The 22,843-nt window shown below is 39.0% G+C and overlaps 3 protein-coding genes across 3 annotated transcripts; 2 read left to right on the plus strand and 1 right to left on the minus strand.

Annotated features, from left to right (window-relative positions):
- Positions 1–914: 914 nt before the first annotated feature.
- LOC119079668 (WD repeat-containing protein 46-like) lies at positions 915–8,711 on the plus strand (the record flags this gene model as incomplete). Its single annotated transcript, XM_037187719.1, is given in 4 exon segments — positions 915–943; positions 1,012–2,146; positions 2,214–2,324; positions 8,583–8,711. Coding segments are annotated over 4 exon segments (1,404 nt in total), but the record flags the coding sequence as incomplete, so codon positions are not given.
- Positions 5,152–6,319, minus strand: LOC119079270 (oocyte zinc finger protein XlCOF26-like). Its single transcript, XM_037187049.1, has 2 exons — positions 6,232–6,319; positions 5,152–6,154 (listed from the first exon to the last, which is right to left on the minus strand). Exons 1-2 carry the CDS (start codon positions 6,248–6,250, stop codon positions 5,154–5,156), a joined length of 1,020 nt encoding a protein of 339 aa, XP_037042944.1. The 5' UTR covers positions 6,251–6,319; the 3' UTR covers positions 5,152–5,153.
- An 11,106-nt stretch (positions 8,712–19,817) lies between the features above and the next one.
- On the plus strand, positions 19,818–22,351 carry LOC119079271 (esterase B1-like). The gene is made up of 7 exons (XM_037187050.1): positions 19,818–20,028; positions 20,168–20,329; positions 20,392–20,614; positions 20,671–20,766; positions 20,833–21,368; positions 21,526–21,780; positions 22,032–22,351. The coding sequence occupies exons 1-7, from the start codon at positions 19,897–19,899 to the stop codon at positions 22,248–22,250; spliced, it is 1,623 nt and encodes a 540-aa protein (XP_037042945.1). The 5' UTR covers positions 19,818–19,896; the 3' UTR covers positions 22,251–22,351.
- The last annotated feature ends 492 nt before the right edge of the window (positions 22,352–22,843 follow it).

Below are 22,843 nucleotides of genomic sequence, written 5' to 3' on the forward strand. Positions count from 1 at the left end.
CACTGCTCTACGCTAAGTTTTGAAATTATCCTATTAAGACCTTTCAGTTGATCACAAAGGTGGGGGCACCAATATTTTCTATTAGTTCCTCCGCTAACTTCTGACTTCGAGAGTTTCTTAACTTGTTCATTCAAGTCCTTGGTTTTATTGGCTATTACAAAACAACGTTTAGAACAGAGAATTGATCCCATTAAAGCGCCAGATAGAAGGAGCATGTAGTAGACGTATGTTGAAAAAATTGAACGACAAAGAACTGCTTTCCAAAGTCGTTATAACGTAACCACAGAGTCAATATCCGGAATTCTGGATCACAGATACATCACGTAACATTAAGTGGACGCACAAAATACCAACTTTACAATTAATTTGATGATATGACAAGCACCATGTTGGATTTCGTTTCTTCGCCGTAAGCTTTGAGTTTTTTCTTGGACTATAGCGGCGTGATGAACTTTTTCCAAGAAGAAACTTTAACATGACAAGTACCATGACACTTCGTTTGAGTTGAATCAATTACTATGAAAAATATTTATTTTATCTGTGGTTTATCTGTTGTTATGTTGTGAAAACTGCTCAGATGTTCTTTCTATCTGGCGTGCCAGGAAGCGCCATCTAGGTCAAATTTCTCTTTATTATCTCAGGACAAAAGAAAAAACCTTGTACAATTATCCAAGGTAATATGATGATAAAATGGCGGATTTCATACAAATAAAGTCAATACATCATCACGGCGATGACAATCGTTAATTGAAGTGAGTTTTTCGTACGATATCCGCCATTTTATCGTCACCTATGGTGTGTAACCCGCGTATCTGTATCGGCGCCACCTCCTTACAATATATTGCCTTGCAATTATCCTTGTACAAACTATTCAAATAATCTAGAGAATATCAATAGGGCTCTAACTATCTCGAACTGAAATCTTACGGAATGAAGAGGAGGGGTGAGTTTTATGACAATTTTTCGTTCTCGATGTACCGGCGAACAGTGTAAGAATCGGAAATCTTTCAGTTTTATCGAAGCGGAAGAGGGAGAGAGTACAATCGAGTACACGCAATCACGGATTGTCCAAAATGTGGACATAACATCAGCCGCAAAGCATTTCAGCTTGAATCTGGGATTCGGGCCGTAACGAATGAAATACACGAAAAATGGTCGTCACTTACTGATCGGGGGACGAAAGGGGCACGTAGCTGCATTCGACTGGATAACGAAGCGACTTCACTGCGAAATGAATGTGACCGAAGAGGTGGTCGATGTAGCCTGGTTGCACATAGAAACGATGTATGCTGTGGCCCAGAAGAACTAGGTCCATTTCTACGACAATCAAGACACGGAACTGCATTGCGTCAAGCAGATGGACAGTGTCAATCGATTGGAGTTTCTTCCACATCATTTCCTGCTAGCCAGTGGCAATGAAGTTGGCTTTCTCAGTTGGTTAGACACCTCCATTGGACAAATGGTTAGCGAATACAATACGCGACTAGGTCCGGTACGACTAATGACAACAAATCCCACTAACGGAGTGCTGTGTTTGGGTGGCTCGAAAGGTGTGGTGTCGATGTGGTCTCCGTCTACTCGAGAACCGTTAGCCAAACTGTTGTGCCATCCGACACCACTTTCATCGATAGCAGTCGACCCGAAAGGCACCTACATGGCCACATGCGGTCTCGACAAATCGGTGAAAATTTGGGACATCCGAGCTCTAAGCGGACCGACCATCGAGTACAAAATCCGGCTACCCGCTCAACACATGGCAATTTCGCAAAAAGGTTTATTGGGCCTGGCAATGGGCAATGTGTGCGAAGTACACAAGAAGCCGAATTTGATATCGGCAACGCATGCGTACATCATGCAAAAGTGCGACGATTTCATTCACGGCATGGAAATCTGTCCGTACGAGGATGTTCTGGGCGTGACAACGCGAAAAGGATTCCAATCGCTGCTGGTACCCGGTTCGGGTGAAGCCAATTTCGATGCCTTGGAAGCGAATCCATTCCAAACGAAATCGCAGCGCAGAGAGAACGAAGTGCATGCACTGTTGGACAAAATCCCGTCCGAGTTTATTGCGTTGGATCCGGCTGCTATTGTTCGCGTTGATGTGCCTACGTTCAGAGAAAAGGTCGAAGCGAAGAAGAAGTTGTTTGTACGTGTGTCCTCTGTGAAACTGGTGTTCCGTTAGGCTCATACATTTTTTTTTCGTGTTATTGCAGTATCTGAAAGCGCCCAAGATCGATTTCAAACGCGCGAAAAAGATGAAGGGCAAAGGAGGTTCGGCTAATACGGCCAAAGTTAAGCAGATCGTCAAGAGCGCGAAGAAGAAGGTAAGTTTCTGGGAAATTATTTGTTCGCAGAGTCTCGGTTTACGAAAAGAAAAGTCAACATCCGAAAGAGGATCCTAAATCCTAAAAATCTTCCAACGTTTTTTTTTTTTTTTAAATAAATCCGTTTATTATCATCCCTTATACAAGCGTGCGTGGGATACGACCCAAAATTCATGCAAAAAGTACAATCAAAAGTAAAAGTAAAAAAAAAACAAATAATCTTAATTCAACAGGTAAAATTCTCTAAGAGAGATTCGTCAAAAAAGGCAAATAAAGTTAAACTTCAAAACGACCATAAAACTATAAAGATATCACAGAGAAAAATCATCACAACGGTAAACCAGTCAACTTAAATCAGTTAAGCAAAACGTAAGGCGATATCACATTGAACTTGTGAGCACTGTCTTTCATGACCGCAGTCTTGAGCCTAGCTTTAAAAGTCTTAATGCACATTAAATGCCGGAGGTCACCACAAAATTTATTATACTCAGTCGACGATTGCTTCAAGGCTGGATGTTTGTGGGAGCAGTGTAACTGGTTCGCTTGACGAGTGCGGTGTGAATGGATCTCATGGTTAAACCGAATGTCGAAGTGGTTTTTGGTAAGCGAATTGACGACTTTGTGGACGTAGGTGATCCGTTCAACAGCTGCCAGTTTCTCAATCGGAAGTATACTTGTTAGTATAAGAAGGTCGTTGATGTGAAGCGATGTAGGTGGTACAGAGCCTTGATACATCGATTTTGTATTCTCTGCAATTGTTGCAATTTACTCTTGGATCCCACGCTGTATATAGGCAGCATGTATGAGATGTGACTTTCAACGTAGGCAAAGTAGAGTTGTTTACGCTTGCTCAGAGGGATGAATTTCGCTTTACGCCACATAAGCGGGATGAAGGGACGTATTTTCCTCTTAACGTGTTCAATGTGTTGCTTAAACGACAGTCTTTCGTCAAGTACCAAACCAAGGTATTTGAACGTGCTAACACGCTTGATCGCCTCTCCGTCTATAGTTATGTTTAGATCAGCAAGTAGCCGTGCTTTCCCAAACGTCATATAGCAGGTCTTTGATGTGTTGATGGTGAGAACGTTCCGACACAGCCATTTGTGGAGAGCAATCATGTCGATTTGCATTGTACGTTCCAGCTCTTCCGCAGTCTCACACGCATAGTACATTGCAGTGTCGTCGGCATACAATATCAATTTGCCAATCAGTCCGAGGGTGAGTATATCGGCAATGTAAATTATAAAGTGGAGAGGACCCATCTTTGAGCCTTGCGCAACTCCAACAGAAACGTTTCGAAATATGCTCCAGCTGTTCTTCATTTTTGTAGCAGTGGTACGGTTGCAGAGGTAACTCATCATCAGGTCAGCTGCTTTGTCAGATAAACCGGCACGTTTAAGCTTAAGTGATAACCGCAAGGGATCTACGGTATCAAAAGCTCGTTTCAAATCGATGAATATAACACCAACAAATTTCTTCCTATTTCTCCCGCTGTGATGAAATCGACAAGTTGGTAGGCAGCGCTCAGGCAACAGGATTGGCGAATGAAACCAAATTGATTTCCTTTGAAGAAGTTCAGGCTGTCGAGATACGCACACAGTTGTTTCACCAGTAGAAACTCGAACACTTTGGAAAGGGACGTTAGTAGCGTAAGTCCACGGAAGTTTTCAATGTCAAGGCTACCGCTCTTATGAATAAGTTTAAGGCGACCTTTGAGAAGCTCAGCCGGGAAAACAGTCGTCCGAATAGCCAGATTTATACAAAGAGCTATCAGAGAAGCAATGCTGGTCGAAGATGCTTTCAGTAGGCTTACGGGTACTGAGTCAACACCAGTTGATTTCTTGTTCGGTAAACAGTCGATAGCTTCAATAACATCATCAGAGTTTACTTCCTGAAATGACCAGTTGTTGTTGGTGTGGGTTGGGTGCAGATCGGCAATGTCATCAACCTCATAGCCGTGAATAGCTACAATTTCAGTAGCAAGACGTTCTCCAGCAACACAAAAGTGCTCATTGACAGCATTGCAAGACTGCGGTGAGGCGGACGTTGGAGCACCATTGATTGTTGGCAGCGCATCCTGGACTTCTTTGTAGCGGTTGAACACGATCTCTTTGTAGATTTTCCAAGTTTTACGATTATTAGAACGTTGACACTGTTAGTGCGCTGTGCGCCTCATAATTTGAATTTCAAGTGAACAAGCTGTTCAAGAAATATGAATCGAAACGTAAATTTGAACGCTTTCTCATATGAGAACAGGCGATTCAACGCAAAGTTGGTTGAACCTTCACAGTTCATATTTTGCCTATTCAACTAATGGGAAATGTAACTCAGTCAATGAAATTAATTTTTTCTTAAAATTCCTACAATTTTAACCGAAGGTGGACAATCTTATATTGTCTTAGAGCCGACACCGAGTTCTGAGCTCCAAACAGCTCTCTGTTCGGTAGTCGAGCTAAATCATTCACTTTAACGAGTATAATTTGGGCACCGATGTTTGTCAAATGGTTAGTCTGAAGTGTTTTCGATTCCAATTTGAAAATTCCTAACGCGTAGTAAAGGAAAAACAGGATCGCGGTAACGCTTTCGACGATGAATAAGACCACGAATAAGATTTTGTGTTGTCGATTGGTTGAAGGAATTTTCCATCTCGCAAAATTGAAAGTAAAGGAAAATTCTTCAATCAGACGTTATTGTTGGGCGAGTGTGTTACATGGTAGCAAAACATCAGAGAGATAGGAATTTACAATGCTTAAAACTTAGGGACGTTGACACCACGTGTAACCAACAACCAAATACACCTTTCAATTTTAAAACAACTGTTAAGACAATCTATTTGCTTTTATTGCAAATCTTTGAATGTTTCTTCAAATTATACGGGCGTAAGAACTTCCGGTCACATTTGTCACAAGCCAACATTCTCTTTTCACGTTCTTCGGATGACATGTGCGACACCAGATGTTCTTTCAGATGTGCCGGCTGTGAAAATCGTCTCCCACAATCTTCGCACGAAAACGGTCTTTCTCCCGAGTGGGTAAGTTTGTGTCTTTCCAGATATTGCTTCCGGGCAAAGCGCCTTTCACACACGTCACACACATACGGCGTTCCCCGAACAAAGTCTGTGTGCGACAGTTTGTGCACATTGAGCGCACCTTTCCGAGAATATTTTGATCCGCATTCATCACAGGCAAATGGCTTAAGACCAATGTGGCTTTGCTTATGGGTTTCCAAATGGTTTCGTTTAACGAACCCCCGTCCACAATCGTCACAATAGAATCGCTTTTCGTCACGGTGGTTAAGTTGATGTCTCCGTAGGTACTGTACGAGTGTGAATTTGAGTCCACATTCATCGCAGCCGAATTGTTTGTCGCGCCGATGCGTCTGTAAATGCCTTACGAGGTTGTCTTTGCGAAAACAAACTTTTCCGCACAAGTCACAGGACAATTCCTTTTTAGACGGTGGTACCTTCTGCTGACACCGATCGAAATTACTGTACGATATTTCTGTGCTCATGTACTGCACATTGTCCAAGCAATTTTTCTCGAAACATTCGACAGCATCCAATGGATTTTCTTCGACAGATGCGACATTTGACTCGATTTCCGATTTTGTGTGCGTGACGTCATCCAACGGTTCTGCCTTGATACAATCATTTGATGGAATTGCGGATTTTATCCACACTACATTTTGTTCCAGTTGCACGGTTTCGTCTGTTGATGGTAGTGGTGACGATCGTTCGATCTTAACCGCAAATTCATTTTCACATTCTTCATCCGAATATACAGCGAAAGTTTGTTCTATTTTGATGTATGCTTCCGATTCGAATGTTGCACCTTTGAATTGAAATTTTATGAATTTTTGAGTTATTCGCTGGTGGTGCTTGGATGCAACAACTGGATGTTGTACATACCTTCGATTGATAATTCCATATTTTGTATTGTATCAATACACTGTCTAGCTTCTCCACCATCCTCACTCTATTTTGACAGCATCAAAATTCCACCTTATTTTGACATGTTTGACACTTAACTTTTTTTGACGGAGTTGCCGTAGTGTCGGTGCAGCGCTAATTTTTTTAAATTCATTTTTTATGGTGTGTGTATTATGATGAATAACGACTAGTATTCATTGAAATTAATGAGGACAGGCTTCAGATGACAAATTTTCACGATAAATTTACCTAAACGACATGAAAAATCGGTATAATATGGCAACTCGATTAAAAATCCAAAAATAATAAGTGACCGCTTAGACTCTCATTCATTTACTAAAGAATCTTCAAAGTGGCTGCAGGTGGTCCCATCGAGTCAATTGGGCTTACTATTAGATAACAATACAGCTAGAATTTCCGTTGGTCTTCGTTTAGGCTCTCAATTGTGCGAAGAACATAAATGCCTCTGCAGTAAGATGGTTAAGAAGGATGGATTACATGGCTTATCTTGTAAAAAAAGCGGAGGATGGATACCAGGACATGATGAATTAAATAAAATCTTTTCTCATGCATTTTCTTCAGCAGGTTTTCCAAATATAATACAGCCTCCTGGGATCTCTAGAGATGACGGTAAAAGACCGGATGGTGTGACTCTAATTCCATGGAGTCATGGTAGACCGATACTTTGGGATGTTACCGTTAGAGATACTCTCGCCCCTTCTTATGTAAATGAATCTTCAAAGAAGGCTGGTGCAATAGCAGATAATGCGGAAAGACATAAGCATAATCATTACCAACTTTTAAAAGAAAATTACTTTTTCACTCCTATTGCATTTGAATCACTAGGTAGCATGGGTCCAGAAACTAGAATATTTATAAAGAAATTAGGATCATTGATGCGACGGGCTTCCGGTGAATCGCGTTCTATGGATTACCTATTACAGAAGGTTTCTATTGCCATTCAACGAAGGAACGCTAGCTACATTTTGGGAACATTAGGAACGAATAGAATTGATGATTTTTATTTATTGTAAACTTGTTTTTTGAAAAGATCGTTTTTTTGCTGGTTGCGCCTAGCAGCCTTTTTTTTCGCTATATTGAATAAATCACTTATCATTCATAAAGTATGTCACGTGTGACGAGTAAGTGCATCTATTTCTATCACAGTTTTAACCATATCTTGCATCTCTTTCGCACTCGTGATATACTTTATGAACCAGTGATTGAATTTATAGAAGTGTAAAATTTTGTGTGACAGCATACACTGTCCTTATTTACCACCTTAGTTTTCCTAGTAAGGTTGCTCGAGAGAGTATAGGTCTGTTCCATCGTACGGTAAGAACGATTTTTGACAAGCCGAACACAGCCGAGCGTCATCCACAGAGCCATAACCTCAACGCTGTTGTGAGAATTTTGTCAAAAATTTCACGATACTTTGTGGTTATGTCGTCGTCTGTGGATTACGATTTGACAGCTGAAATCACTTTGGAACAAACCTATTGATTGTATGGGTCATTGTCAATGTCGTTTGAGATGTCGAATAAACTATCAATTTAATCCAGCTAACCTCAAAATCGAAAAATTTATATTTTTTTGAGGTTAGCTGGATTAGATTGACATTTCTCTTACACAGATTTGTAAATGTATTTGTGAAGAAACCGCTATTTGACACTGATCTATTGAATTGAAGAGCCGAAACAATATTGTTTACATCAACATTACGTCAACATCAACATTATTAATGTAACATTACATGCGTTTAACGTGTTCGGTTTAGGGTGGAGCTATCCTATTTTTATGTCACTCAGCATTTTAACATGCAAAATATGCAAACTTTACATGCCTCTGTGACAGGGCTCACTTCAAAATTTTTTTGAAATATTCAGAATTAAAATTCTATAAAGTAAGCCCTGCTCTGTGGCATAAAACGTTGTATAAATCTCGGTGCAAAGTCCTCGTGTTCGTTCACTCTGACTCTGATATACCCAACAATAACATTTCAGATAATAACACAATGGACCAAGAGATCTGTGTTCTAGATCGCAAAAGTGCAAACATTTGCCATCGTTCCGGACTGATAAATCTAAAAAATCCTAATCAAAAACTTCAATAGACTGGATAGGAGAACTTTGTGGAGGGAAAGATTTCATTCCGACGTATTGTCTCCCATACATTGACATTTTTCACTTGTTTTGGTGTTCAAAGATTTGCCTTACCTAAGCGCATCATGCATCAGACAGCATGCAAGGAAGGAACGAACTACCTTTGAGCAAATTTTCATGGCTGACCTGTTGCGTTCCGTCACTGATTGCAATATTTTTCTTTTTCAGGAATTCATCAGAGACATCAAAGGAATTAAAGAGAAATTATTCAACGAACACAAAGTCAAATCGTCAGAGTCGTCAACCGACCAGCCGAAACATGTACTCGACAGATTTAAATCGAAAAAGAAAACTTAGATTTTGTTGTTACAATAAATCGTATTTTAATGAACCGTTTTTGTACTCGTTGGAATTTTCATTGATGATTCGTCCAGCACTCACTACTAAAATATCAGACCGAAGAAGCCTGAAGTAGGCTAAAACTACTCGCACAAATTCATCGTTAGGTGGCCTAACTTAGGCTCGTGATTTCTAATTCCAATTTCCACCAAAATTTTTCGTTGCTTCCTTATCTTCAGTCATATCGATAATTTCAAATTTTTACACACCAAGTTTCACCACCAAGCCAAATCTGTTGGTACTTGCCCACACTTACAACTTTACGTTGAATGTCAAATCTTCAAACACGAACCGATCCCATTCAACATATCAAGTCATCACCGTTGTGGCGGAAACGTCTCATCAGTTTCGAATCAAGTAACAAATCGATTTCATTGTATCGGGCGATTGCGTCGCATGTGGCAGATAAATTTTCTTGCTGGTCTGTTCCTGAACATTTGCCACTTGCGACGCAGATTTTTTTGGTAAAATTTTGGTTGTTTCCAGTCAAATTTTTTTTGGTAAAAATTATTTGGCAGATGATGAGAAAACCTAAGCCAGCTTGTTTGAACTAAAATTGGGTGTAAAATTTAATTTTTGCGTAACGAAGCTGAAAGCGTCAACTCTAGCGATATCATTCATTTTAGAAATTGTACTTCAAAGACTGCGTCACACTTTTCTCGAAGAGATTTTTGTTGGGATCTCTCGTTTCGCTATAAGAAAAACACTGATGGTAAACGATTAAAAAATGTTAATTTCAAAGAATTTTGTTTCCTATCGAGTGTGGTGTTAGCTGAATCCTTAAGCTCTCGAACAGTTTTGACTATGTTGACAAATATGATACGAAATTCTGAGGTCTGTTCAAGATATAGCGACATGACAGTCCGTTAGACTTAATGGCTTCAACTAACACTGTTTCATACATAATACTAGTAGTGTCCATATGTATAAACCTAGGACGTAATTTATCAGATTCGTGGCGTTTCGTTCGTGAATTCATCGTAGGCGACTTTCAATATTATAACGTTGGTTTATGCTTGGAAAAGGTCCATGTAAAATCAACTCAAAAGCTTGATAAAGATTAACGTTACACGTGCTGCAGTCTGCAGCGGTGAATGTATTTAAGATTACTTTTATCCAAACAGCTCAATTTCAGGCTATACGGACATGTGGAGTAGGAAACTTGTTCGGTTTACACAGCTGCCACCTTGTTCCCTATAGTTATTAATCAAAAACATTAGATCAAGTCAGAGCGTTATTTCCTCGTGTTTTGTTGAAGTAATAGTAGATTACGTATCTGTTGGTGAAATGATGGAAAATGGATACGAGAGTGGTTGTGTCGCCGAGCCCTCGGGCGAGTGCCACAGTCACTCGAGTAAATCCATTTTCCATCATGATCCAACAGATACGTACGCTATTTTACTCAACAAAGCAAAACAAAGTTTGACGACAAAAAATAATGTCTGATTTAACTCCCTAGAAGCACACTGCGTTGAGTAATAACAACGCACTGCTCCTAGCATGAACACTACTTTGACAAACGTCGAATTTGGAGGCTTTTGTGATGAGAGCTACCGCTTAAGATTGATTGTATTGTGTGTTTGAACTCACACAACTAAAACAAGTCACCTATCTTCACGAAAGAAACGCAGTGCCTACTGTGACTTCATCAGCCTCCAAATATTTCTTATGTTCATGCTAGGAGCAGTGCGTTGGTAATAATTTTCTTCGGTAGTCTGTTCCATAGTATCAGACGTGAAGCTGTATATTGAACTGAAACATCGTATTGATACTTTTAATCCTAAAGAAAAGAGCAAAGTGCAAATCGGGGTGATTTCCTGTAAAACGTTGGAGTGTGTGAAGTGTATTAGTCTCATCGTCCTGTTTTGTTATCATCAGTAAATCTACTTTCTTTGATCAATAGTTTATAGTTCGATACGAATTTTTTTGATTCGATATGGATAACCGCTGTTTCCGAAAAGTATAGCTCATGCATAGGTAACAGTTCAATGTTTTCAATAATCGTTCACGACTAAAGTAGCGAAAACATAGCTAACGCCGACCCGTACGAAACACCTATTCGTATCAAAAGCCTTTAATGTGAAACTCTTCATTTCTCTTACTTCATTTTCTTCTCTGCTGAAAAACTATTCTCCCTTTAAAATCACTTACATTATCCACTCTTTGCCTTGTTATCATATACAACTAAATTGCCGGAGGCAATATAGACAGCCCCGTACGAAGACAAATTTCATAAATTCCTATTTAAACAGCTATATACCGCTATATTTAACTATATTTCACTATAAATAAACATTTCACAGATAAATATATGCTATTATATAGCTCTATATGCCTGTATATAGCTCAATATAGCTGTATATAGGTATATATAGATGTCCGTATATGGAATCCCTGAAACCCCACACACATAACAAATTATTTCCATGTTAACAGAAACTCTCTAAGTATCATTTTTCCCAAGATATTTCTATTTTACTAAAATCCAATATGGCCGCCGGTAGCCATTTTGTTAGGAGACCGGAAATAGTACCGACGCTTTACATTCGTTAATACCTTTCAAACAAAAAAAATTCATGAAATTCGGTCAAAATTTACTCGAGATATTGACAAAATACTCCACGTTCACTGTACTTCCGAGTAGCCAGATAAGAGCTCACTCCAAGAGACCTAGCTCACGCTCCGGAGAACATAATTTCAAAAACTTTTTTTTCCCTGATTGGTACGGTCAATACCTATCTAATAAAGCTAAAACAGACGAAATATGTTCAAATGTGGCCGACCTACAAGCAAAAACTGCTTGCCGCCCTGTGCCAGTACTTCGTACGGGTCTAACTAGGAATTCCAATTAAGGTTCAAAAACTTATTTTTTTAGGGACTTCTTTATAGAGATTTCTGGTTTTCCAAATCGTCGATTTTCGTCTTTGTTTCACTTATTTGGTGAATTGCAGCTGGTAGAACAGCCTGTCCCTTCGTCGATTCACATTTGTGTGCGCGAAAAAAATTAGGTTATATGGATCTAGAGACGAGGGGAAAACCTTTGGCCAAAGGGGTGGCAAATCATTTTCTATTTCCTTTCAATTCCTTCAATTACCGTATTAATTTCGTTTTGGCGGATCTGCACTTTAATTCCTATTAATTTCTAATAATTCGACGATATTTTCTGTTACTATCCAATTCACTGTCTACTTTTTAGAAACAATTTTCTAAAATTTTTCTTTACTTTTCTTTATTCCGATAACTTTTTAAGATATTCTTAAAATTTAACGAAAACTGTCGATATTACTGCAGTTTCGTAGCTGCCGGAACATCCGGTAATTAATAAGAATTGAAAGAAATACTAGAAATTGAAGGAATTGATAGCAACTGATGAAATTACAAGGAATTGACTGGAAATACGAAAAATTGAAAGTAAATGAAAGGAAACCATCAGTGAGTGAACTGTATTTTACAAACCGGATAGCCAAGACCGGAGATCTGCAGCGAGTGAGAAGATCAAGTTTATTTTGCATTCGCTTAGTTCCTTCGTTCATCATCCTTATCTGCATGTCCTTTGATTCAATTTCTCGTATTTCAAGTCAATTTTTTGTAATACTTTCAATTTCTAGTATTTCCAGAGATTATGATCTAAAAAGTGTCATTAGATCAGCTAGTAAAGTGTCTTGAGTCTTGACGATTCTTATTATCACTATAGTGTTTCTTGTGTGGTGTATTTTTTCAACTGTGTTCTACATCATTTTTCCTCAGTAAAAATAAAGTGAATAAAGTAAATTTTCCTCAAACAGTATACGAAAGATGTCAGTGGTATTATTGGAGGGCCGCGCAGCGATTGGTCTCTATGAAGAAGCGCCACTGGCTGTGGGTGTCATTAGATACGAACTTGTGCCATCTCTCTCTCTCTCTCTCTCTCTCTCTCTCTCTCTCTCTCTCTCTCTCTCTCTCTCTCTCTCTCTCTCTCTCTCTCTCCATATTATTATTATCCATATTAGTATATCCGAGACCAGGTGCGAACAGCATTTCAGAGCTTTTCCACACACACACTCATACACACAGCGCTTTACTGCGAGACGCTTTTTCCGTCGTCGGTTTTTCGTTGATGCGATCTGTGTGAAAACAAAAATATATATGCCGTCTGGTTGTATACGAAAGTAGTAGAGAGTATATGGGCGATCCTATATACCAATCGCCAAATGACGATCTTTCTTTATTTATTCAAAGCGAAAAAAAAGACTGCTCCCATACGGCGCAGTCAGTAAAAAAACGATCTTTTCAATCAACAAATATTACAATAAATAAATTGTAACGTGGTAACGGCAACGATATGACATTTTGAGAGAATTTCGGATTTATCAAGTTGATTTTTTATCCGGAACGAACCAAAACATTTCCATGTCAGCGCTGCCGTTTGGTTACACCCGTTTAAATTAAATTTATTTATGCTACACTGATGCTATACCCAAATTTCAAACAGTTTTCTCACCACATTCTATTCGGTGTTCAATTACCTTTCATATAAGACAAAAACTAGCAAAATTGGATGAGATTTAATCGATTTATATGCAAAATACACTTAGGGCCGAGGAGCGGCCTCAGTCCAAGGACCCAAATTTCAAACATTTTTCTCACCACATTCTATTCGGTATTCAATTACCTTTCATATAAGACAAAAACTAGCAAAATTGGATGATATTTACTCGATCTATACGCAAAATACACTTAGGGCCGAGGAGCGGCCTCAGTCCAAGGACCCAAATTTAAAACGTTTTTCGCCACATTATATTCGGGCTTCGATTACCTTTCAAATGAAACAAAAATTACGAAAAAAGGATGAAATTTACTCGAGTTATATGCAAAATACACTTAGGGCCGAGTAGCCTTTCACTTCTAGGGCCCTAACTCACGGTCCATTCACCCGATTTTAATAAACTTTTTTTTCCTGGATCGGTATCGACAATACCTATCTTTTGCCGTTTCATTTGCATTTCCATCGTTTTTTTTTGCCGTAAATATCCCCAAAAGACCTTAAAGCACTTAGGCGGCCCTAACTCACGAAGGGCCGACCCAAATATGCCCATCTTCGAACTTAGCCTCACTATTTTGACTATCTTTCAGGGAAAAAAAAAATTTTGAAATCGGATTTGATTTACTCAAGATATCGACGTGACGGACAGACAGACGGACAGACAAAATTTTTATTGCGGATTCGTCATCTATGAACATAGGCAAACACTTTGCCCTTACCGTCTGCTTCGAATTCCATCAATTACAGACGGCATCGTAATCCTATAAGCCCCTTTGTACTTCGTACGGGGCTAAAAAGATGTCATTGGCATCGAACTTATGTGCTAGGCCGCGCGTCTGAGTGACATTACCTCCTCACTATATTTACCTTGGTTATAAATACGAGCGGTATAGAGATACTCTAGGCGTGTGCATCAGTTTCGAGTCGCTATAAAGGCTGTCCATTTCTTAGAAGCTTAGACTAAATTTCTTAAAATTTTTTTTATGTCGATTAAAAATAACGTTGAATAATAATATTCAAAGACAAATTAAATTAATGCAAAATTTTAACAATTTTAGGGATGAGCGGGTTGGGGTTTTTTCAAAACCCGCCCGAACCCAACCCGACCCGTTATTCATTTTTGAAACCCGACCAGAGTAAGCCCGACAGACTCTTAACCCGCCCGAACCCGACCCGACCCGATTTTAATTTTTGAAACCCGATCCGAAGTCAACCCGAAAGTTTTATAACCCGTCAAAGTTTTTTATCAAATTAAGTTCGAATTTATGTGAGAAATGCTTGAAACTAATTTAATATTTTCAGAATTACGTTAAAACCGTGAAAAAACAACTTATATTGATGCTTTTTATAAAATTTTAAAAACTTCTGGTTGGAACTTTTAAATACTTTTAAAACCCGCCCAAGCCCGACCCGACCCGAATATTATTTTTGAAACCCGATCCAAAGCAAACCCGAAGACTCTACAACCCGCCCGCCCAAAACCCGACGGGTCGGGTCGGGTCTGCGGGTTACCCGAATATTCGAGCCAACCCGCTCATCCCTAAACAATTTCATTTCATTAAGTAAAATACCAATATAACGAAAATCAATATTCACAATAGTCCAGTCGATAAGATGTTACCAAGTTGTTCTTGCAATAAATATAGGTTTAAATTTTAGCTAAAATCAACACCAGCAAACATCTTCATGAGATGAATGGTTTTATCACCCATACACATGTCGCACAACTATAAGGCAAGCACCAACACACAATAAATAATCGTGTTTTTATTGTATTCGATGTTGTTTTTTTGGAATGCCGTCATTATAACACCATTGTTGCATACAATTCCGTACGATTAGGAAGTCTTTTTTGGTTGTCAAGCTGTACATTTCAGAGTGATATTTTGATCATATTTCAACAGTTTTAAGTTATTGAACGGATTAAAAAAATGCCGGGTGCTCTATTCGTTGTTGCTGCATCAGCCGATCAAAAGCTTATTAACCGGCTTCTTCTTCACCTGCGTGATTGGGAATACGGTGAAGAGCCAACGTGGGACAATTTTCTGTTCATAACATCGCATAATTTACCTGAAACTGAGGAAGATTGTGGCACAACGATACCTCCAATAAGCGAAAGTGATATATCGAACAATGTGTGGACGGGCAAATCCATTCCTGATGTTGAATCGTTCATGTTAAGCGAACGGAAGGCAGTCGGATTGAATACGAATACATTCCTAGTATTGGACGAACAAGGTGTAAAAGACGGTACGATAATTCTTCTTGATTCGTTGGACAGTGATGATGAAGAAGTGAAATTTAAAAAAGTACGTGTTCCATGGGACAAAGCTTACATTATGTGGTGCAATTTAGACATTGCGAATATGGATTTCGAAGACTTTGTGGACGAGGAAGATTGCGATGAGAGTGGGTGGCGCACTTACAAAGATTGGGATGAAGGTCAGGAAGCAGATGACTCAAACCATATTAAGGATAAAAGGAACAATGCAATTGCAGAGTTGGAAATTCACGAAAAGAAATCGAATTGAAAACCCATTGCATTAGTTTGATGTGGTGAATAATCTACGTGTCGTCAATTAATAAAATTTCAATTTTCTTAACAATTCAGTGTTTCATTTAAATAAATTGCAAGTTCGTGCCACGAATGACAAAATTCATTTTTTTGACATTTTCGTTATATTAACACTTCTTACCTTTTGTGGTTCGTCGTCGACACACACTTGATGGTGATTGGTGTGTTACGTATCAAATACTTCTATAATAGTGATCCTACTCTACTAAAAAATCTAAATGATACGGTTGTCTTAAAAGAACCCATGGCTGTCATAGACCAGAAAAAGTACGAAGTATGAGTGATCGACCGATTGCATGAAGTTCGAGTATCCAAGTTCGCTTCTAACTTAACTCGTAGCTCTGTGTGATGCTGCCGATAAAATTTTTAGACCCGTACGATGTACTGGGGTCTTATAGGTTTACGCATACGTTTGTAACACGTCGATTGGACTCCCTGAGTAAGGGGAAACCTATTGTGGTTGTTTAGAGATGCCAAATCCGCGAAAAAAAAATGTCCGTCTGTCTGTCTGTCTGCACGATAACTTGAGTAAAACGCATCCGATTTTGAAAATTCTTTTTTTTCCCGTTTGGTAATGGCAAAAGACAGGCTAAGTTCGAAGATGAGTGGATCGACCCCTCCCGAGCTGTGGCCCAATAAGTGCTTTACGGTTTTTCGAAGATATCTCCGGACATTTAAACGTTACACTTGTAAGTGATACGTCAAATAAAAGGTATTTACAATACCGATCGACAAAAAAGAAGTTTTTGGAAATCGGATGACCGACTCGTGAGTTAGACCCCTTGGTGTGAAACAGGCACAAGGCGGCAAGCAGTTTTTGCTTGTAGGTCGGCCAAATTTGAACATATTTCGTATGTTTTAGCTTTATTAGATAGGTATTGACCGTACCAATCAGGGAAAAAAAAGTTTTTGAAATTATGTTCTGCGGAGCGTGAGCTAGTTCTCTTGGAGTGACCTCTTATCCGGCTACTCGGCCGTACAGTGAACGTGGAGTATTTTGTCAATATCTCGAGTAAATTTTGACCGAATTTCATGATTTTTTGTTTGTTTGAAAGGTATTAACGAATGTAAATCGTCGGTACTATTTCCGGTCTCCTAACAAAATGGCTGCCGGCGGCCATATTGGATTTTAGTAAAATAGAAATATCTTGGGAAAAATGTTACTTAGAGAGTTTCTGTTAACATGGAAATAATTTGTTATGTGTGTGGGGTGTTTCAGGCATTCCATATATGGACATCTATATATATATCTATGTTCACCTATATTGAGCTATATACAGGCATATAGAGCTATATAATAGCATATTCATTTGTGGAATGTTTATTTATAGTGAAATATAGGTAAATATAGCGGTATAAAGCTGTTTAAATAGGAATTTATGAAAGTTGACTTCGTACGGGGCTGTCTATATTGCCTCCGGCAATTTATTTGTATATGCTAACAAGGCAAAGAGTGGATAATGCAAGTGATTTTAAAGCGCGAATAGCTTTTCAGCAGAGAAGAAAATGAAGTAAGAGAAATGAAGAGTTTCACAATAAAGGCTTTTGATACGAATAGGTGTTTCGTACGGGTCGGCGTTAGCTATGTTTTTTTCTAGTAATTTCGTCACGAACCGGTTAACAGGATACGAAATATCAAATTACTTCCCGGTCCTAAACAGCCTCTATACAAACAAACAGACACTTCTCTCCTCGGGTAACAGTGGCCCAGTCGTTTGTCGGTGCGACTTATTGCGACAAAATGGTTCAGAAGAAGAAGAAGAAGAAAAAAAGAAGAAGAAGAACTTTTGACGAAATAAAATGATTTGATGTGTATAGTGTGATGATTGTTCGTTTTTGTTATGTTAAAACCAATTTTAAGCGAAAATATGTAAATAAAATCATAAATTATCTAAATATAGAGACAAATTCAAAATGAAATTCATAACTTTCGCGCGACAAAATCCAAAAATCTTGTCGCTGAACCAAGATTTCGGATTTTGAGTGTCGCAAAAAACCGACTCGGCCACTGTTACCCGAGGAGAGAAGTGTTTGTTTGTATAGAGGCTGTTTACCCGGTTCCAATAATGTAGTATTATCAAAAAAAGAAGGAGACAAGCGAATTCTGGTTGTTAACTATGTTAAGACGAATCTACACATGGCTAACTTTTTGCCTGCATTTCGGGGCAAAATTATTATTATTTTGATGATAATTTTGGACTCGCATCCTTTTTCGAAAAAGTACGATTATCGTTTGGTGTTAAAATGTGTTAGTTTTCATCAAAAATTTAAATGTGCGTGGTGATGTTACCCAACTCTGAGAAAACTCAAAATATGTGTCAATTTTCGTGAAATATTGAGTTTTCTCGAACTGAGGTTACATCACCACAAACATTTAAATTTTTGATGAAAACTAATACATTTTAACACCAAACGATGGTCGTACTTTTTCGTAAAAGGAAACGAGTCCAAAATTATCATCAAAATAATAATAATTTTGCCCCGAAACGTCGGCAACAATTTAGCCATGTGTAGATTCGTCTTAATTTCCATTCTAGTTTGGGCAACTCACTCTAAAGGATATAAGTGTGTGAAGAATGGAAACTTGAAAAGACATTTCTGATGACGCTGATGTCCAGTCCATTGATGCCGGGTCGTCCTTCGGAACGGTGGGGGAAGTCCAGGAGGAATATTCTTTGTAAATGTTAACAAAAACTACGTGTTTCAGAGATAGAAATCGCTTTCTGAATCGACTTTAAAACAAAAAGTTGGGCCAGCAAGCGACTCTGTTATTCTGTTACTCACTTAACATTTACAAGGAATATACCAGCAGCTGTAGAACAGGAATCAGAATCAGCAGAACCAGGAATAGCGGAAAAGAAGTGGGTGCCATCTGTGTTATAGTTATTTGTTCACCTCGAGGAAAAATAGGAAATTCCACCTCGCTTCGCACTGGCCGTAAACTTTCGCTCTTGGTGAAATTTCCTATTTCTCCCTGAAGTGAACACAACGTTTATTTCTCCCCGAGGTGAACATAATGTTTTTCCTGCTTGAGTTTTGCGAAAATCCGCATTTTGTCCACTTTGAAGAAAAATGAAATAAATACCTTGAACAAATAACCCTATTTCCTATTTACCGTTTTTCTCCGCGAAACAAAAAAAAACATCACGCCGTAAGTGCGCTCAAAATTCAAAATGGAAAGTGCGGAGGTCTTTCTAACGCAGCCAAAGTGACAATTCAAGCGGGAAAAATTCAATTCTATCCCCACGGGAGAGAAAGTGCTGCACGTTTCTCACTAGAAATGGCATTCAACCAATAGGTATTTACGTATCTGTTGTGGACGGTGGACCAGTAGACGTTCGTACGTTTACAACGTTTTATGCCCAGAGCCTAAATTAAAAAGTTATTTCTGACGCTGTCAGCAGTTGCAAGTTCAACGGCAATCCAGTCGATCTGGCCATCAGAATTTAACAGGCTGAAACGCGGAACTAAATTGCAAATATCTTCAGTGTAACCTGCCATGCGAATCGGGTCGTTTTTTTAAGAAACTTTTTTTTTTGCCTTTTCTACCCTTTGTACCTTTCATGTAAATAATCAACTGAAGAAACTTTTTAATACATTTAAAAATATCATGCTTCGACTTCAACCATAAAAGAAATACGTCGCTGGGTCTCCACTAAATATTCCGGTTCATTAGGTACTTAAGTTCGGGTATATAATACCATAAGTTGATTATCAGGTCCCCTTCGAGTAATCCATAGCATCTCAGTGCTTTGAGTAATCCTATCCGCTGTTGCCACCAACAATTTTTATTGGGGCTAAGCACCACCGCCACCGTCTGAATGCACCCGTAAATCCTACAATTGTTGAGGCAATCGAAAAGTGGGTATCTCTTCAGTACCGCACTATATGGCGTTATCTCAACGATGATTATGAACCTTTATCATAATTTGTCAATTAAGTCACTTTTGATAAAGCAAGAACTTCGTATCAACGATGATTGTTTGTTCAGTTGTTCCGAGCTTGTAGCCCAAAATATTCATAAAATTTTTTTTTTTCGACCGATTATGTCTCCCATTGCTGTAACTAAATATGGAAAGGTCCGAGGAGTGGAAACGACTTCAGCCTTAGATACGGAGTACATCAGTTTCTACGGCATTCCATATGGAGCCGCTCCAGTTGGCGAACTGAGGTTCAAAGTAAGTTACACATGAGCACGACCATTCAATTAATAGGCGTAGAGGTATCAGAAGGGAATCTGAATCAAAGAACTTCCGTGCGTACCATTTGAATATCATCGACAATCTGGTAAGGATTTTTCTTTCTCCACAAACCAAGGATCCAATACCCCCTGCCGTTTGGACGGAAGTGTATGATGCAACCCAACAGAAGCCTAGTTGTTTTGCAATGGATTCGCATTTGAAGAAAGTCGTTGGCACCGAAGATTGTTTGAATCTGAACATTTACACTAAGAACTTGCAACCGGAAAAGCTGTATCCGGTAAGGGTTTCCAAGTTTTTTTTTTTTCAATATTCGTCTGCATGACTTGCTCGTCTCTGAAGGTAATGTTTTACATCTTTGGTGGTGGATTCAATACCGGATCGAATTCAACTGCATTGTACGGACCCGACTTTCTACTCATGTCCGACGTTGTTGTCGTTGTGTGTGACTATCGATTGGGACCTCTCGGGTTTATGTCGTTTAAAGATAAGTCACTGAATGTGCCCGGCAATGCAGGTCTTAAGGATCAACTATTGGCTTTGAAATTCGTTAGAGAAAATATCCGTAAGTAAAGAAGAGATTAGAGTGAGAGCACAGTCTATTCACACAAAAATGTAAAGGAAATTTCGGTGGCGATCCTGATAATGTCACACTGTTTGGTCATAGCTCTGGTGCCATGTCCGTTAATACTCATTGTATTTCTGATCAATCGAAAGGTTAGACCTTGAAGTGAGACAAAACTAAAGTTTGAAACTGCCGGTATACCTTGCTTCTTCCATCAGGTCTCTTTAACAGAGCAATTATTCTGAGCGGCAGCGTCTTTGTATCCCACAGTACAAAGTATCAATCGATTAATTGGCCCTTGCGACTAGCTAAACGTCTAGGCTATACTGGTAGCGACGAAGACCGAGACATTTTGAAATTTCTTCAATCCGCCGATCCTGTTCGTATGGCCGAAGAACAAACGAAAATAATTTTGCCGGAAGAAAGTAAACACGTCCTTCTTACATTTGCTCCACACGTCGAACCGTATCAAACCGACAACACATTTGTATCGGCAAACCCTCTAGAGCTGTCTAGGAAAGCATGGGGAAACGACATTGACATTCTGATAGGACACACATCGGATGAGGGACTTGTTTATCTAGGCTCGATCGCTAAAGACCCAACCATTTTAAGTGACTTGAATTTGGACTCTGCGATTCCAAACGAATTAAATTTGGTGAACGGAGAGAAACGAGCAGAGTTTGTTCAGAGGATACGTGAAACGTATTACGCAACGACTGAGCCAACTAAAGATGAAATGGGTTATTGTCAGGTAATTAAACGATTCTTTGTGCTAGGGAAGGTAATATCGATTTACGAGTTTAATAATCTGAGTTGGACCAAGGCTCAAATTGACTGAATTAAGCTTTAGTAAAGTTGACTTGCGCTACCCAGCATGGCAAAAAATAAACAAACTTTTCAATTTTCAGTGGAAAAGTGACATTTTCTTTAAGCATCCTATTACGCGACTCATTCAATCCCGCCAGAATTCGAATGGAAAAGGCAAAACTTTCTTCTTTCGTTTTGCTGTCGACTCGCCGACAATGAACAGTTTCCGTCTGGCAAGAAATCGACCAAACGTTCGTGGTGTGCTGCATGCTGATGAGCTAAGCTATTACTTCAAGCACAACTATGGACCGATGCCCGATCGAGAGTCAATGGAATTTACTGCAGTGAAACGTTTTGTACGATATCAACGCCCTATAAGAACACACTATAAACAGGCACCAGAACTAAAATATTTTAACGGTCAAAAAACCCTTATTCTGCCCGCAGTGGTACTATACCAACATATAAAACTCTAAGAAAAATTCGGACCACTGCTTCGAGTAGGCCCCTTACTTCAAATTTGTCCTGGTGCCTGTTTTTAGTGCGCTGAGGATATACGAAGCTGCAAAGAGTATTTTCTATTAAAAATTTCTTTACCGCTACCTAGGTGTCCTTGATGACATCATTTGCAACGACCGGCAACCCGAACGATAATGTTTTGAACGCGGATCTACAAAATGTTGCATGGCATCCTGTTGATACGAGAAATCATCCGTTTAAGTTATTGAACATTGATGAAAATTTGGAATTCAAAGCGCAGCCGGAAGCTGAACGGATGATGTTTTGGAATCAGTTGTACATTGAAACGGATACTCCACTCTACTGACGAAATTCGTCAGCTTTTCTTAACAACTTGATGAGTTGAATGTAACTGTACTAACTATACAAATCATATAATCAGATTAAATATATCAAGCAAATCCCCTACAAGTGTCTTTTCGATATGTAAAACGACATCTCAGGACACCTTTTCGAGAAAATACCAGAACTTTAAGAAATTAATATTTTTGCTAAGACAGATATTTACTACAACCAACGCACTTCAAGCATGAGTGGTAATCTAAATGTAGCACTGAAACGGGACAGTGTGTCACACAAATTTTTGCATTGTAAAAAAATCTAAAAAAGATTTTAATTCAAAATAGTACTCTATTTGGCAGCTGTCAATCGAAGCACTTTTGCTTGAAGTGCATTGCTAAAACTAATCCAAACAGATATTGTGCTGTAACCAAGGCTGTATACTTTGGGGAGGTCACGCAGATGCAGATGCGCGGGTTACACACCACGTTTCATACAAAAAATTCACCACGCCATACAAATTCAATTTTGGTGAATTTGTTTGTATGGAAAAGGTGTGTTCCCGCATATCTAATAAAATGGCGATCTGCGTGACCTCCCCAAAGTATACAGCCTTGGCTG

The sequence above is a fragment of the Bradysia coprophila genome, unplaced genomic scaffold, assembly GCF_014529535.1.
Source record: "Bradysia coprophila strain Holo2 unplaced genomic scaffold, BU_Bcop_v1 contig_324, whole genome shotgun sequence".
Lineage (NCBI taxonomy): Eukaryota > Metazoa > Arthropoda > Insecta > Diptera > Sciaridae > Bradysia > Bradysia coprophila.